This window comes from Dasypus novemcinctus, chromosome 10 (genome assembly GCF_030445035.2).
Source record: "Dasypus novemcinctus isolate mDasNov1 chromosome 10, mDasNov1.1.hap2, whole genome shotgun sequence".
Lineage (NCBI taxonomy): Eukaryota > Metazoa > Chordata > Mammalia > Cingulata > Dasypodidae > Dasypus > Dasypus novemcinctus.
The window spans coordinates 13,012,828-13,028,347 of NC_080682.1; the positions used below are offsets into that span (position 1 = coordinate 13,012,828).

General features: G+C 63.4%; 1 protein-coding gene across 1 annotated transcript in view; it reads left to right on the forward strand.

The window, feature by feature from the left end:
- SYT7 (synaptotagmin 7) overlaps positions 1–15,520 on the forward strand; it is a 59,550-nt gene that overhangs the window by 32,692 nt on the left and 11,338 nt on the right. Inside the window, exons 6-9 of the mRNA XM_058306187.1 lie at positions 94–318; positions 3,685–4,053; positions 7,853–7,975; positions 12,491–12,626. Coding sequence (XP_058162170.1) covers positions 94–318; positions 3,685–4,053; positions 7,853–7,975; positions 12,491–12,626 — 853 coding nt within the window. The remainder of the gene's footprint in view (positions 1–93; positions 319–3,684; positions 4,054–7,852; positions 7,976–12,490; positions 12,627–15,520) is intronic.

Consider the following 15,520-nt stretch of genomic DNA (forward strand, 5'->3'; position numbering starts at 1 on the left):
TGTTCTCCTCTTCCACCCCCCACCCCCACGTGTGGCCTGTCCTCTCTCCCCCACCGCCACCCCCGGCGCCCCTCTGGCCCGGCCCGCCTCCAGTGGCACCCTCCTGTCGGGCGCCAAAGTGGCCGCCGCGGCGGGGCTGGCGGTGGAGCGGGAAGGCCGGCTGGGGGAGAAGCCGGCGCCAGCGCCGCCACCCGGAGAGGACGCCTTGAGAAGCGGCGGGGCTGCCCCCAGCGAGCCGGGCAGCGGTGGCCAGGCGGGGAGAGGCCGCTGGCGGATGGTGCAGAGCCACCTGGCCGCAGGGAAGCTCAACTTGTCCAAGTGAGTGCTGGCGCCGTGGCCGCCGGAGCCCCGAACTCAGGCCTGCCCCGCCAGGGTGCCCAGCAGGACCCCGGCATGCCTGCTGCTGCCCCCAAAGGTGCTGCCCTCGGCGCCTGGCTCATTCCATCCCTCCACGAGCCACTGCCATCATCCTTGCCATCAGGCATAGCCAACTTAGCCATCTTCACTTCAGCCTCCGGCTGCCGCCCCCATCAGGCTCTTTCTTTGCCCGTGACCAGGTCACGCCATTCTCTGCCCACAGGGCAGCTTCATTTCAGTCCTTGGGTCATCCCATTCTCCTCGACTGCCCGCCCCATCTCAGCGCCAGGCCACCTTCGAGCCATTGCACCATCCCGTCCTTGGGAGCTGCCTGTGTTCTGTGCCGCTTATCCCTCTTCAGGCCAGCAGGTGGCTCTAGACCTGCCAAGGCTGAGCCTTGCCATTTGTGACCATCAGGTGATTCCATTGGCTTGTCCCAGTCCTGCTTGTACCATAACACCCATCTGTTGCTGAGCCCCTCCCATGAGCAGCCACGGGGTGGTCCCCATTGGGTCATTCTCATCCCAGCCATTCCCATTGGCTATCCCAGTCTTGGTCAATGAGCTGTCCCACTGTCAGCTGTCGGGATTGTGTGATCTTGGAGGTTGGGATGCCTGGCCCCTGCTAGCTTCTCTTTTCAGATATCACAGGGTGGTCTGGACCTCAGGGGCAAGAGCTGTTCCCATTAGCTCTCTGAGGTTGCCAAGCAGACAGTCAATCCCAGTCTCAGGCAATGGACATAGGATTGGGCCCTGTTCTCAGCAGATGGTGGGTCCCCCGAGTCAGGCAGCCTTATTATCTTCTTGGCTTTTTTTTTAGACCCTTCTGATTCCCCGTGGCTGAGCCTCCTCAGGCCCTCGGTTCTTTGAGCCCTGACCAGCCTCACCCATTGGGATGGAGGTTCTGTTTTGGCCTCCCACCCAGCTAGTGGAGCAGCCCCCTGCTCAGAGGGCCATCAGCCTCCACCACCTTCCTAGCTGTCGGGCCGCCCTGTTGCCTTGATGCAGCGCCCTCCAGTCTCCTCGGAAGACTGTGATTCCCACCACTGCGACCACTGAGAGCCACAGTGCTGGGGCCACCCTTGCTTATAGGCCTAAGGGAGCACAAGCCAATTTCTTCCCTGACATCCGGCCAAGGGAGGGTCCCAGAGGGAACCCCCAAACCCCTTCCGAGAGCCAGACCCCCCAATGCCCCGCCTTCCCCAGGCTGCTTTGGCCACAGACTCCAAGCTGGCCACGACCTCTGTGCCATCTGCTGGCTCCAGGCCTGGAGGAACCAATTTTAGTTTCCTGTGACTGAGAGGTTGTAAATTGGACTAATTTTGGATGTGATAGGAAACCAAAATGAGGTCAGCAAGGAGGAGGAGGTGGCAGCGGCCAAGCGCCTCCCTCCACCCCCGGACTGCCCCCGGGGGGTCTATGTGGCTGGCCAGGTCTGGGCCTGCCCCAGTGGTAGCCCTGACTCCAGGTCCAAGCCAGGCAGGGCTGTGTCCCCTCCAAGACCCCAGCTAAAGCCATGTTTTGCTTTCCTCTCTCTCTTTCTCTCTCTCTTTGCTGTTCTCTGACTTTCTCTGCCTCTTTTGCTCTCACTCTCTCTCTCTTTCTCTCGGCCCACAAGGGTAGCCTAACTGTTGTCTTTTGGTTCCCAGGGTAGGCTCGGGGTGACTAAAGCCGAGGTCTGGTTGCAGTGGTGAAAGTGGCTCCCCAGGGCCCAGGCTTCCTCCCTTAGACCAAGCCAGCTGCTTAGCTGCTCTGTGACCCTAGTGCAGCAGTCGGCAAACTTTTTCCTTAAAGGGCCAGAAAGTAACTATGTTGGTTTTGCAGGCCGTAAGCCTCATTCACAGCCTACTCAGCCCTGCACTGTAGCACGGAAGCAGCCACGGACAGTACGTGAACCAACGGCGGTGGCTGTGTACTGTGAAACTTTATTTACCAAAACTGGCAGCGGGTCCGATTGGGCCCACAGGCCAAAGTTTGCCAACCCCTGCCCTAGACAGAGGTTGGGGAGACAGAGGGAGGGGACAGAAGGAGGAGGAGAGGTTGGAGCCTCTGGGGCCCAGAGAAGAGAAATGACTCACCCGAAGCTGCCCGGCCCGGGCTCTGGCCCTGCCTGGGGGATTCGGTGAAATCTCAGGCCAAGGGACGACACGGGCAGGTTTCCGCGGGTTGAGACCAGGGACCCCTGACTCCTGGTGCCTCCAGCTCCTGAGACTTATGCACCCACCCCTGGTGTGGGGAGCTTTAACCGCTAAGCCCTCCCACGGTCCTGAGCTCATCAGGGCCTAGGGCAAGCCCAGGGCGGAGCAGCTCAGGAACCATTTCCCCTGCTTCTACCGAGGTGGAATAACTATTCTGCAGTCCCACCATTAGTCCGGGGCAGAGGTGGTATTTGAGCTCCATGCTGCCTCTCATCGGCCTGTCTTACTTCCTGTCTGTGTTTGCCCCACTTCCCAGCGTTTTTCAGAACTGCTGGTGGGCCCATGAGATGGGCGTCCCCTTGCAAATGCATAAAGGACAGGGCAGCCCCCCTGCTTTCCATCAGAGCCATGGTGAAAGGGCCGAGGGGTGCTTCCCGGGCCCCCGCCTCATTGGCTTCCTTTGCTGAGTCCATCGCTGGGAAGAGAGAAACCATCCCCTCCTCTGTGGAAATCCTCCCTGGTACCAAGAGTGGATGTTGGGGCCTCGAAGGCAAAGAATCCTAGTTGGGGGGCAGAGGTCCATCCCTGAGCCTGCATCCCACGGCTGGCCTGGCCCCCGGGTGGAAGTCTGTGAGCCTGGGACCCCCTCCTCCCCTTCGTGGACAAAACGTAAGACCTGCCAGCTCTCTGGGACTCACCAAGCATTACTAGGCCATCCCTGCACTGGCCTGGATTTCCTAATGTCTCCAAAGGGCAATCGTATTTGGCCGGTGGCCCCCAGAGAGACAACGGGAGGGGACAGCCGCAGGCTCCCTCGTCCCCTCCCATTCCGACAGGACAGGCGGCCGTGGGCCCCGGGGACCTGCCTTCACCACGCAGCCACCGCCGGGCCCTTCAACGGGAAGGAGGTGGGCCCAGGCAGGAGGCATCCGGGGACTAGCCAGGGCCGGAGGGGGGCACGGGCGGGGCCGGCCTGGGGGGGCCTCGGGGTGGGTGTGCGGGCGGCACGGCCTGCTCGGCAAGGCCGCAGCAACGGAGGCAGCTGCGACCACCGCGATGGAGGCCCGGCGAGGTCCGGCAGAGCGTGCCCTGCACTGGGGCCTCGTAGCCCTGGCCCTCGGCTGCTTTCTCCTCCACTGTGAGCCCTTCACCTGCTTCTCCTTTCTCTCCTCTCCTCCACCCGCCCCAAGTTTCGAGGACTCCACCCTGTCCACGGCCACTACCCTTGAGTCTATCCCCAGCTCCACGGGAGAGCCGAAATGCCAGCGACCCCGCACCCTGATGCGGCAGCAGAGCCTGCAGCAGCCGCTGAGCCAGCACCAGCGGGGCCGGCCGCCCAGCCAGCCCACCACCAGCCAGAGCCTGGGCCAGCTGCAGGCCCACGCGGCCTCGGCGCCCGGCCCCAACCCCCGGGCCTATGGCCGCGGCCAGGCTCGCCAGGGCGCCTCGGCCGGCTCCAAGTACCGGGCGGCCGGCAGCCGCAGCCGCTCCAACCCGGGCAGCTGGGACCACATGGTGGGGCAGATTCGAAACCGAGGCTTGGACATGAAATCCTTTCTGTAAGTCCTCCCCTTGAGCCAGCCAGCCCCACACCCCCACCTCCCCGACCCAGCCTCCTTGTCCTGTGCCTTCTTGGGGGAGGGGGCGGGGCTGGCCGTGCCTGCCTCTTGTCCCCCCACACCCCCAGCAGGGGCACAAGCAGACTCGGCCAGCCCCTCCCCAGCCTCTCGCGGCCCCCCTCCCCCGTGGAAGGGGTCCTGTCTGAGCCACTCCCTCTGAGGCTCGCAGGCCCACCCCACCCCACCTTTGGGGCATCCAGGACTTGGAGAAGGTCTCCCCTAAAAGTCAGAGGAGACCCTCGAGGATGCTGTTGAGGTCCCTGAGGTCTGTCTCCTTCCGGGCCCGCCAGCCTTGCCCTCCGCGCCCTCCCTCCTGTGGCCTCCCCCCCAGTTGGAGACCGGTGCTCTTCCTGCCCTCCGCTCTGTCCTCCCAGCCCCGCCTCCTCCCTGCAGTTTGCTTTTTCCCTGGAACCGGACTCCGCTCGCCTCGCTGCCCCACGCTTCCTCCTTGCCATCCATCCTGTCCTCCGTCCCTCTGACCTTCCATGCCCGTCTGTCCTCCAGCTCCCTTCCTGGCTTCCCAAGGCTCCTTCCTCCCCCTTACAACCCGCTCCCTGAGGGCAAACTGGGGATGCTCCCCCAGAAGCTATAGAAGATACTATTTCTGAAGAGCCTTCTTTGGAGTGTGCTGAGCGGAGAAGGGCGTCTAACCTTGACTTCCCCCGCCCCCAGGCCTTTGTCCGGCCTCCTGCACGTTAGCTCCCTCCCCCAGCAGGACCTCCCGGCGTCCACACTTATCTCAGATACCCCAACATCACCTGCCCCCTCGGGCCTAACGTGAGCTTCCTTCCAGGCTCTGGGGAATGTTCCCGGCGCCAGGTCTTCCCTGGGAGCCCTTTGCATGGAGCAGGACTCTAGCACTCTAACCCTGGGAGAGGAGGAGGGAGAAGAAAGCCAAAACCAAGGCCACGGCTGGCTCATTAACAAGATGTGGGGACTCTGAAGGCCAGCAGGCTCCTTGGCCCGTCCCACGTCTCTGGCTGCGGCCCCAGCCAGAGCTTCCTGGGCAGACTGGAGCTTAACCCCTGGGAGAGGCCCTCCGTGCCAGCTTCCCACGCCCATGCAAGTGCCCCGTGGCCTGGGCTCAGCAGGACTTGCCGCCCATGGCTGTCTGGAGGACAGTGCACCGACCACAGGGTCTCTACCTCTGGGACCCTCAGGAGCACAGCTGGATGCCTGCATGAGACAGGATGCCCAGCCGAGCCTCCTTCTGGGCACTGGTTTGTTTGGATTACAGACCCCTGGGCACTGGCGTGGAAGCTGGGAGAGTGGAGGGAGTTGGTTCTGCCATAGCTTGGGCAGAACTGAGAAGCAGCTAGGACATCTGCATCCCTCTGCTCCTCCTCACCGCAGCGTGCTCTTTCCAGAGCCATCACCACCGCTTTTTGTTCTAGCCGCCATCAGACTGGGGCACGGACCTCTCTACGCTCAGAGGGAAAAAGAAAGCAGCAGGAGGGCTCCTGTGGACCAACTCTTTCCTGCTCCAACTGCCTCCCTCTCCGCCCATCCTGACGTGGTCAACACCTCCCCTACCCACAGTTCTCGTCACCCCTCACCTGCTGGTCACCTCCCAGAGCTCACCTGGAGTCCCCTCCCGCAGGGGTCAGCAAACTTTTTCTGTAAAGAGCCAGATTATAAATATTTTAGGCTTTGCAGGACACATGTGGTCTCTATCACATGTTGTTTTTAAGAGCCTTAAAAAATAGGAAAAAAAGAGCTTGTGGCCATACAAAAACGCCAGGGGCCAGAGTTTGCCAACCCCCCTGCCTTATAATTTAGTTGCCAGGTGTTTTTTTAGGGGGTACCAGGGATCAAACCTGGGACCTCATCTGTGGGAACTAGGTGCACAACTACTGAGCTACATCCACTCCCCAGTGAGAGCTGGTTCTTCCATTTGTTTGTTTTTAGGAGGTACTGGGGACCAAACCCAAGACCTCATACATGGGAACTAGGCCCTCAAACGCTTGAGCGACATCAGCTCCCCTGCCCAGCCTTCTGAGGCCCAGGGAGAGTCCGTGAGGGGGCTTTCCCAGCCCCCCCCCCATGGGGAGAGCCGCCGTCCTGCCGCTGCGGCCCCTGCACCTGCAGCAGCACCCCCCAGCGCCCTCTGCCTCTTGCCCCTCTGGCTCGCCCCTGCACCCTGCAACGTCAGAGAGAATGACAAATTGGGTATTTATGCAGAGGAGCCGTTTTGTTTTTAAGAAAAGAGCAAAAGGAGCATCTGAAAACTGCACTAACCAGGCAAAAACATGTTGTTTTGTGGGGGTCACCCCCCCCCAGTTCTTCTAGCTCCCAAGCAGCCACATGGGATTTTACCAACTCTGAAAGAGCACAGGTGGGCAGAGGACCCAGTCAGTGACGGCTTGTCCCAAGGAAGGGGGCAGTTGTTGTCCAGGAGTTGGACCCCAGAAAGCATCAGGCACGACTGCGCCACAGCCAGCGCCAAGCCCAAGGAGGGCCCTGCACCCTGATGGCTTCCAAGAGCCCTTGCTCCCCCTTTCGTTTGTCGCCTGTTTGAGTTGCCTCTGAGGAGTGATGCTAGCCGGCCTCGCATCCTCGATGATGGCTGAAGCAGTAGGGGTCCTGACGCAGGAGCCCCTCCTCTCAGGAACATGCCCTCAGTCTTGCCACCTTGACCTTGGCCCTTCTCGAGGCAAGCTCTCGCACCTGCCCCACCCGAGACTCCTTCTACTCTAGTTCCGCTGAGAAACCTGGCTCCAGGTGAGCTCCACGAAGCACCCAGAACACGCCTATGATGTCAGGTGGTCTTGAGACTCCGGGGGCCACTGAAGCTTCCTTTACTGCCCTGGAAAACACAGTAAAGCCCCGCAAAGCCCTGGGCGGTTCTCCTAGAGTGGCCCAGACCAGAGAAGTCCCACCTTGGCCTCTGACCCCTCGCTGCTGCCCACCTGTTGACTCCTGGTCTGCCCTGACCCTGCCTCCTCAGCCTCTCCAATTCGTTCAGACCTGCAAGACCCCAGGGCCAGGTGCCTGCCCTTTGTCTCTCTCCACCTCTGCTCCTTGGTCCCTTCTGGACTGCGTCTCCAATGGAAGGCACCTGAACTGGACCCAGAGAGTTCATGGTCATTTCCCCAGGGTGGCGAACACAGGAGACAGCCCACCAAGGCAAAGGGCTATTTGCCAGAAGGGACTTCGTTCTCTGATGGGTCCTGTTGGCATCAAGCACATCTGGCTGGCCTTGACTTAGAGACGGCTTTATCAGGGGCTTCAAAACTTTCTAAGAACCCTCCACCTGGCGGCCCAAACCTGCCCGCACAGCTCCGATATGAGATGAAGACGGAGCCCCTGCCCCTTCTCCCAGCGGCCCAGGCGGTCCGAGCCTTGGGACCCCTGGCCTTTGTTCAGCTGGGGATGAATTAGCCCTTGGAGATGGGCCGGGTCCCAGTGCCCACACTCCCCTGCCCCCAGCCCTCTCGTGGGCATCCCCGAGAAGGACCGTCCCCGCAGGTCCCTGCCCAGCCCCTCTCCTGCTTCTCTCCAGATGACCGGGCTCTGGCCCTGGCGAGCGGGGTCTCAGGCTGCACCCAGCTCCCCTCCCCACCCCACACTGCTCTGCACCTGTTGACTGCGGTTTGGTTTCTCTCCTGCAGGGCCCGTTTCTTAACCGCTGTTTTCTTCTCTCTCTTTGTCTCTGTCTGTCTCTCTCTCCGCCCCCGCCCCCGCCCCCGGGGCCTCCCCCTTCCGCCCCGGCTTGTGGGCTGCCCGCGCCGCCGGGCAGGGAGGGCCGGATGGTGGTGCTATCCCTGGTCTTAGGGCTTTCGGAACAGGATGACTTTGCCAATATCCCTGACCTGCAAAACCCAGGAACCCAGCAGAACCAGAGCGCTCAGGGGGACAAGAGGTACGAGCCCGGGCGAGGGCCTGCGGAGGCGGCGGCGGCCGAGGAGGCGGCGTGGCTGCTGGGCCAGGCGGCGGCGGATGCTGGAGCCGGAGGACAAGTCCCCTCCCAGGCGGGGTCCTCACACACGTCCACCTCGGTGGTGTCCTCCCCCCGCCCCCGGGTCGGAGGCCACCCTGGCCGTTCTGGGACCATTCTGGATCAAGCCTGCTCCCCGGGCCTGCTTGCCCCTTGCCCAGAGCAAGCGCAGCCTTCTCTGCTCCCATCTTCCTGCTTGGCTCCCCTCTGCTGCCCCCTCCATCTGCCATCTCTGCCCCCACCCCCTGTCCCAGAAATCCCAGTTTCTCTGGAGGGCGGCGGGGGGGTGGGGGTGGGATGTTAGGGAAGGGGAGCCAGCCTGTTCTCCCTCATCCCCGCCACCTCGACCCCGTCTTGTCTGGAGGTCCCGTGGCGGGGCGCAGGAGCTGGCAGCTCAGCGGATGGAAGAGGAGCCCCGGCGGGCAGGGTCCGGGGTGTCGGAGAGGCCTGAATGCAGAGCCAGGAGGGCAGCCCCCGAGCACGGGGTAGCAGGTGGAGGGGCCAGGGCCCAGTTCCCGAGCAGAGGTGCGGCCTCCCTGCGGCCACGGGCTGAGCCAAGGGCGGGCATGGAACCCGGGCCCTCAGGTGCCCCCCATCTCAGGGAGGGAGTGGGGTGCTGCTCACACAGAGGGGAAGGGGTGTGGAGGTGCCAGCGTTCCCACACACCCACAGAGGCAGGCCTGTCCCACCCACGGGGTCCCTGGCCGGCCACCTCCCCCTGCCAGGCTTCAGGTGGGCCCACCGGCACGCGCCACAGGCCAAGTCTACTGACCTGGCCCAGGCCTGCGGGCAGCCAGGACGCCCGCCTTCTAGCTTCTAGCCTCGCTCTGCCACCTTGGGCAAGTCGCAGCCCCTCCAGGGGTCTCTGGCTCCTCATCTGCCAGCTGAAGGCAGTGTGCAGGCGGCCTGAAAACAGTGGTCCTGCTGGCTCTCACCTGCTCAGCCTCTCAGGACCACAGGCCCTTGGGCTGGGGCACTCGTCAGCTCCGAACCGGGCTGGCATTGGGTTTGGACAGGTGGCCCTGAAGCTCATCAGGAGGCCTTTAGGGGCAGAAAGGGACCGTCCGGGATGGCCGCCAGGGGCCTGTGGGCTAGGGAAGGTACGAAGGCTGAGGGCTGGACAGCTGGCTTGCCTTTCCATCTGGGGGCTTCTGGAGACTGGCCCTCTCTCCCACCCTGAGTCCACACTTGCATGTCTACGGGCAAAGTCCGAGTCCCCGGGGAACGAGACAGGAACGCGGGTGGGTTTTCCACCCAGGGGCCCAGACAGTGTCCAGCCTTGGGCCCAGTTTTGGGGGTGCAGGAGGAGTGCAGCCTGACACTCCAACCCATCTAGGTGCTGCAGGGGCCACAGCTGCCTGGGCAGGGACCTTGAAGCTGGGCAGCAGGCCAGAGGGCCACGGGGCACAGGTGAGAGGTGCAGGGGAAGGCTTCGTGGAGCCCCTGGAAGCCCGCCAAGAACTGAGCCCCTTGCTGCGGACAGGTGTGAAGCGTGAGGGCGCAGAGGCAGGCTGGAAACGAGATTTCACTTCACCCATGTGTTAATTAACCGGCTCCATTTTCACCCACAGCCTATTTTTACCTCCTTGCCACTTAGGTCTCGCTCCATATTTTAACACACCCATCCTTCTGATCATGACATCAGCTTGTCCCCTGCCTTCCTGGGAAAGGTGGGCGTGGAGGCGGAGGACCCTCGCCTCCACCTGGCCTGGCTTTCCCAGTGGACTCATGCCATTGCCACCTGGTCACGCCCACCCCATCCTGGAAGCTCATTCCTCACAGCCCCGGGCGTGTTCTCCAGGAGGGTCACCGCCAAAGCCGTGGCCAGGCTGAGTGCTTCCCTCCCCCAGACCCTGCCCATACCAGGGCTCACGCCCGAGTCCCTCCCACTGGGCTCCTGGGCTCTCGGACCCAGGAGTGGTGGGCTTGGGTCAGCCGCCCCTTCCTCTTCGGCGTCCCCTGCCAGACCGGAGTGTGCGCTTCGGCCCCCGGTCCCAGGCACCCTTCTCCACCCCGGCTGTGTCTGGAGTGGGGCCCTTAGTGGGTGTCAGGGAGGACACAGGGCCACTTCAGCCTGTTAGCAACAGGCTCCCCCGGGTCTCCGGGAGACAGGAGGGCCCCGAGAGGCCACGGTGCATGGGGCAAGCCGACGGGCAGGTGCGAAGGTCACTGCCTCCCTGCTCCCAGGATTCTTGGTGGTCCCGAAGCCCCGTCCAGGGTTCCCCCAGCCCCCCACTGGCTCCATGTCTGGCCTTCAGAATGTGCCGGGGCCCGGGAGAGGGGGGAGGCCAAGGCATCCCTGGCTCCCGCGCCTGCCGTGTCCATTCCACTGCACCTGCATCCTCCAGCCTCATCCTCAGCCATCCCTGTCACCATCGCGCCTTGGGATCCAAATGGCTTCCACCGTGGCCCCCCCCACCAGTGGGGCGGGGCGGGCCCAGGCCCCATCGCGCTCTCCTGTCCCGTGTGTGTTCCCCGCCTCCTCTCTGCCTCTCCCCTCGGCCGCCTCGCCCCTCCTCGTCCCCCCCAGCAGCTGCCTCCACACGCCTCTGACTAACCTTTCTTGGCCTCTCTCTCTCTCCTCCATCTGCTCCTCACAGGGATGTCCCTGGGCCGGTGACGGGCCCCTTGGCCTCTCCCTCTGGCTCTCTCTCTCTGCCTGTCGTCTCTCTGTCTCCCTGTCTCTCTGTCCTGTGGCCTCTTGACAGCTTCAGTGGCGCTGACCATCTTTCCCAGGCTGCTTCGCAGCTGTGCTGACGCTGTGGCGTGGCCAAAATAACTCCGAGTTTTTCATACCTTCCGCAGTCACTCTCTCCTCCTCTCCCACTCTATTTTTAACCTGACTTTACCTCTCCAGCTATTTCAGTCTCCTCTTCCTCCCCTTGCCTGTCTGCGTGAGCACGTGTCCACGTGTGCGCCCGTGTGTGTGGCCGCGTGTGCTGCCGTGTCCGCGCCTGGGGGGGCGGGGACGCCTGGCGTGGCCCTGGGCGGGTGGGGCGTGGCCGCATTGTCGGGGCAAGTCCAGGTTTTCACAGCAGGTGTCTGGTGTTTCGTGATTCTCAGGGCGTCTGTCCCCGGAACGGCTTCCTGCTTCTCCCGTTTCTGTGTTGGCCCTGGTTCACGCGCACACCGCGGCACGCACAGGCCCCGAGCGTGTTTCCTCTCGGGAGCCAAGCGTGCCCGTTGCCGTGTGCGTGTGTCATCGCGGCTGCTCTGGTTGACTTGCCTCGCTGCCCTTGGCCTTCTGTCCCCTGGGCGTCTGCAGGGTGGCGTACCTGTGTTGTGCACGTGTGCCCGTGTTGAGGCGTGTGTGTCCGTGTCTGTGCGTGTGCCCGTGTTTGTGTGTGCGTGTGCACGCCTGCTGTTGGAGCCTGGGGTCCCCCCACAGGGGCATGGACCCGTGCATGTCCGTCTGCCTGCCGTGGTTGACCGTGTGCCGGCGAGGGCCGTGGCTTGTGTCCAGCCTAGTGTGGCCCTGAGTCTGTGGCTCTGTGCTCTCACAGCTGTCCCGCTCTAGCCTGTCCGAGCCTCGTCCTCCCGCCCCCGCCCCTCCTCCTCGCGGGACGTTCCAGCCTGGTCCCTGAGCAGGCTTTTAGTGCCCCCTCCCCGAGCCCCGGCTGAGAGACTGGACTCGTCCCCCAGCCAGAGAATCCTGGCTCCGTGGGAATGGTGTGGATGGGGCGGGGTCTGGGGCAGACCGTCAGATCTTTCTCTGCCGCTGGACGAGAACCTTATCAGATGTAGAAAAGAGCGGGGACTGAGGGAGGGTGGCAAGGGTGGGTGTGGACCTGTCTTACCCTATGGGAATTCAGTTACGTTAGAAATTCATTTCTCAGCCACTGTAGCCACATTTCTAGGGATCAGTCGCCACACGTGGTGGGTGGCTCCTGTAGCAGATGACACCTCCATTAGGGTAGAAAGTTCTACGGGACAGAACTGTGTGGACAGCAGCCCCACTCGCCTCCCCAGGCTCACGGCTGGCGGGTGGGAAGGGCACCTGTGCTCTGGCTGAGCAAACACGGGTGGGGGCCTGCCAGACACGGACACTCTGGGCATGTGTGCAGGGAGTGGTGATGTGGAGAGATGACCTGGACATGCCACCACGAGGTGGGGCGGGCATGCTCAGAGGCCACCCTGCCAAACCAGCAGCTGGAGGGTGGGGGCTCTCCTGGGGAACAACAGGAGTGGGTGACCCGCCAAAGCAGACCCGGCAGGGGCGGTTAAGCCAGAGTCATCCAGGCCGGGGGACAGTGGGAGGATGGGCCCTGGGCGCTGGTCTCCAGGGAGACCCAGGCCTCCTGGCGCCAGGGTGCCGCTCCTGCCAGCCCGCAGGAGGTGGCCGCCACTCGGGTCCCCAGAGAGGGCCCTGCCGCAGCGCAGGCCCCCGGGGCCACGCCCACCGCGGCCCAGGCTCATTTGCGCCCCCGCCCCGCCCCCCAGGTTGCCAGCAGGAGGGAAGGCGGTGAACACAGCCCCGGTGCCGGGCCAGACGCCCCACGATGAGTCCGACAGCCGGACCGAGCCCCGCTCCTCGGTCTCCGACCTCGTCAACTCCCTCACCAGCGAGATGCTCATGGTGAGAAGGGGGCGGGGGGGGGGGGGACTGGGGGGACGGCAGCCGGGCTTGGCTGCTCAGCCTTTTCACCAAAATTATTCCTCTGTGCCTCAGTGACCTGGTTTGGCATCTTCCTTCAATCCGTTTCCGGGTGGAGAAGGGGCCTAAGAAATGTTTATGACCCAAACAGGAAAGACTGGGAAGAAAGGACCCCGGCCCCTGGCGGGGAGGCCTGGTCTCATTTCCCCAGGCCAGCGATCCCTACCCCCGCCCATGCCGATACCCAATTGCTGGGGTCCAAGGAAGGGCGCAGGAGCCCACAGGTCCTGGTCCCCTCGAAGAGGCAGCCGTTCGGAGGCTCAGATCCATACTCCGCCCACCTGGAGGGTCCCCTCTCCCGCTTCTGGAGACCCCAGTCCCGGGCGTTTCCACCGAGGCAGAGGGGGCGTGGCTTCGCACGGCGCCCCCTGGCGGCGGGGCTGAGGCAGCCACTTGACCCGCGTGTTACGTTCCAAAGAGCCCTGGGGGCGCAGTGGTCTCCTGAAGGGGCCAGGGCCGCCCCGGGGAGAGGACACCGCGGCTGGGCAGCCAATGATTTGCAGGCAATAAAGGACCCGCAGCTCAAAAATCCCGGCACGAATTTGGGAGGGCGTGAGTTTGGGAAGCCGGCTGGCCCTGGCCCACATGTCACCTGGGCAGGTCGTCTCCCTCCCTGGGCTGTGACCTGTACCCCTGCAGAGTAAGTGGGAAGTGGGCTGGGTGGGCTCTCAGGCCCACCCCAGCCCTGATGGTCAATTCCATTTCCTGGAGCCCTTGCCCAGGCTCCTGCCTGAGGCCCCACTCTTCTGCCAACTCTCACCATCCACCTCCCACCCCCATCACCAGCTGGAGACTTCTCACATTTTAATATGCACACAAACCACCTGAGGATCTTGTGAAAATGCAGATTCTGAGGCAGCAGGCCTTAGTGAGGCCCAAGAGTCGGCATTTCTCTTGGATCCGCATTGGAGCATCCCACCCCAGACCTAGCCTCCCCCACCCCACCCCCCACCCCCGCTCCCCTTCTGTCCTACCCGGCGGTCCCCTGCTGCCAGGCCCTCCACTTTCCTTCCTCCACACCCATCACGGGGCTTGGCCCCAGCCATTCTTGCCTCCAGCCATGCCATTGCCACAGCCCCCCTGCCTCTGCCCAGCAGCTTCCTGGGAGCCAGGTTCCCAGAAGCAATGGCCCTTTTCCAGCCAGCTTGCCTGTCCTTGCTGCCCCCAGGAGAGGCCGCACGGCTGCAGCTGGAGGAAGGAAGTGCAGCCACCACGCCCCTCTCTCGCGCTCTGTGGCTGCTCCCGAGGTGGGACCGCAGAGGCTCATTGCCCAGCCTTGGGTCAGAGCTGGGTCACGGGCATTAATGGAGATGATGAAGATGAGCAGGGCCGAAGTAAACCCAGCATGCCCTCAGCTGACACCTGGAAGCTCCAGGCCCTGGGGTGTCAGAAGCTGGGGGGTTAGGGTTACAGGAGTTGGGCACCCACAATTGGCCAGAGGGAGAGACTGAAGGGAGGGGGTTTCAGGAAGAGGCGAGGCCCACCCTGTCTAGCCACTCCCACCCTAGCACCGGGGCTGGCATGGATGCTTTTTGATGCTGCCTTCTGCAGGAGCAGGGGCTCGGGCAGCACCTCCCCTGGGGCTGTGGTGGGGGTGGCCAGCCCAGTTGCCATGGAGACGGCTCCTGGAGCTGCCCCAGCTGCTTAACTAGGGCTCAGGGCTGTGGCCGAGCTCAGGCAGGCTGGGGCGGGCGTGCTGCTGCCCCTTCCACCTGCCTGGCCCAGCCCTGGCTTCCCACCCCCAGACCAGCTTGTTGGGGAGCCTGGGGCCAGGTGACCAGAGGGAGCCTCAGGTGGGGCCACCGTGGCTCCACTCACCAGGGATTCCACCCCAACTTTAGAAGAAACAGGGAGAGGCAAGTTTCTCCCTTCTCGTGCCATGCTCAGGGTCTCGGTCCCACAGCCGTTAGTGCCAGGCTGTAGGCGGGAAGGGATGTGAACCCACTTAACCCTCCCAAGAACCGCACAGGGAAGGTCTCGTGGTCCCCACTGAGCAAATGCAGAAACTGAGGTTCAGAGGGAGTGGGGCTGTGCAAGTGGAGGCTTGGAACCTTGGGGACCCTGGGCTGAAGCCACACTCGGGGGCTTGGAAGGCGCTCGGGGGTGGCCTGGAGCCTCTTCCACCATGAGGAAGGGGGGTGCAGGGGGCAGCCCAGGTGTGGCTGGTGAAGCCCCAGACACTATTCAAGTGTAAGAGCTGGGCCAGGTGGAAGGGCACTCTCGATTTCTGGGCACTGACCTGGGTTCAGGTTCCCACGCAGCCACTTAGTCACAGGTGACTTGAGGCAAGTTACCGAACCTCTCTGTGCCCTAAACCGAAACTGGGATACCATCGTGCCTGCCTCACAGGGCAGGGCCTGGGCCTGGCAGGCAGCTGGGGTCTAGTGGTTACCCTTATGGGTGTGATCTGGATGCGTCTCACCTGGGGCAGGTGAGTCCTGGCTGGGGGTAGGGGTGGGGGAGTCTCACCATTGCCCTGGGGTGTGGTCCTGCTTGGGTGGAAACTGGGCTTTCAGGTCAGAGAGGATCCATACTGGCTGTGCAGTCTGGGACCCATGACTTAACCTCTCTGAGCCAGTCTCAGGTTCTTTGGGTTCTTCAGGGGAAGTGGGAGAAGAAGACAGGTGTCCAGCCCTTGTCCGGTCACCTCTGCCACTCTTGGGGCCCAGGAGGCTGGGAGGGGCATCTAACACTTCCCCCTTCTCCCAGTGAGCAGCCACAGGAGAGAACAGTTGGCCAGGAGAGGCCCCCCCCCCCCCCCCCGCCTCATTTCCTACGTTTCCACTTGACTAGCGGGGTGCAGCCCTCCCCTCCAG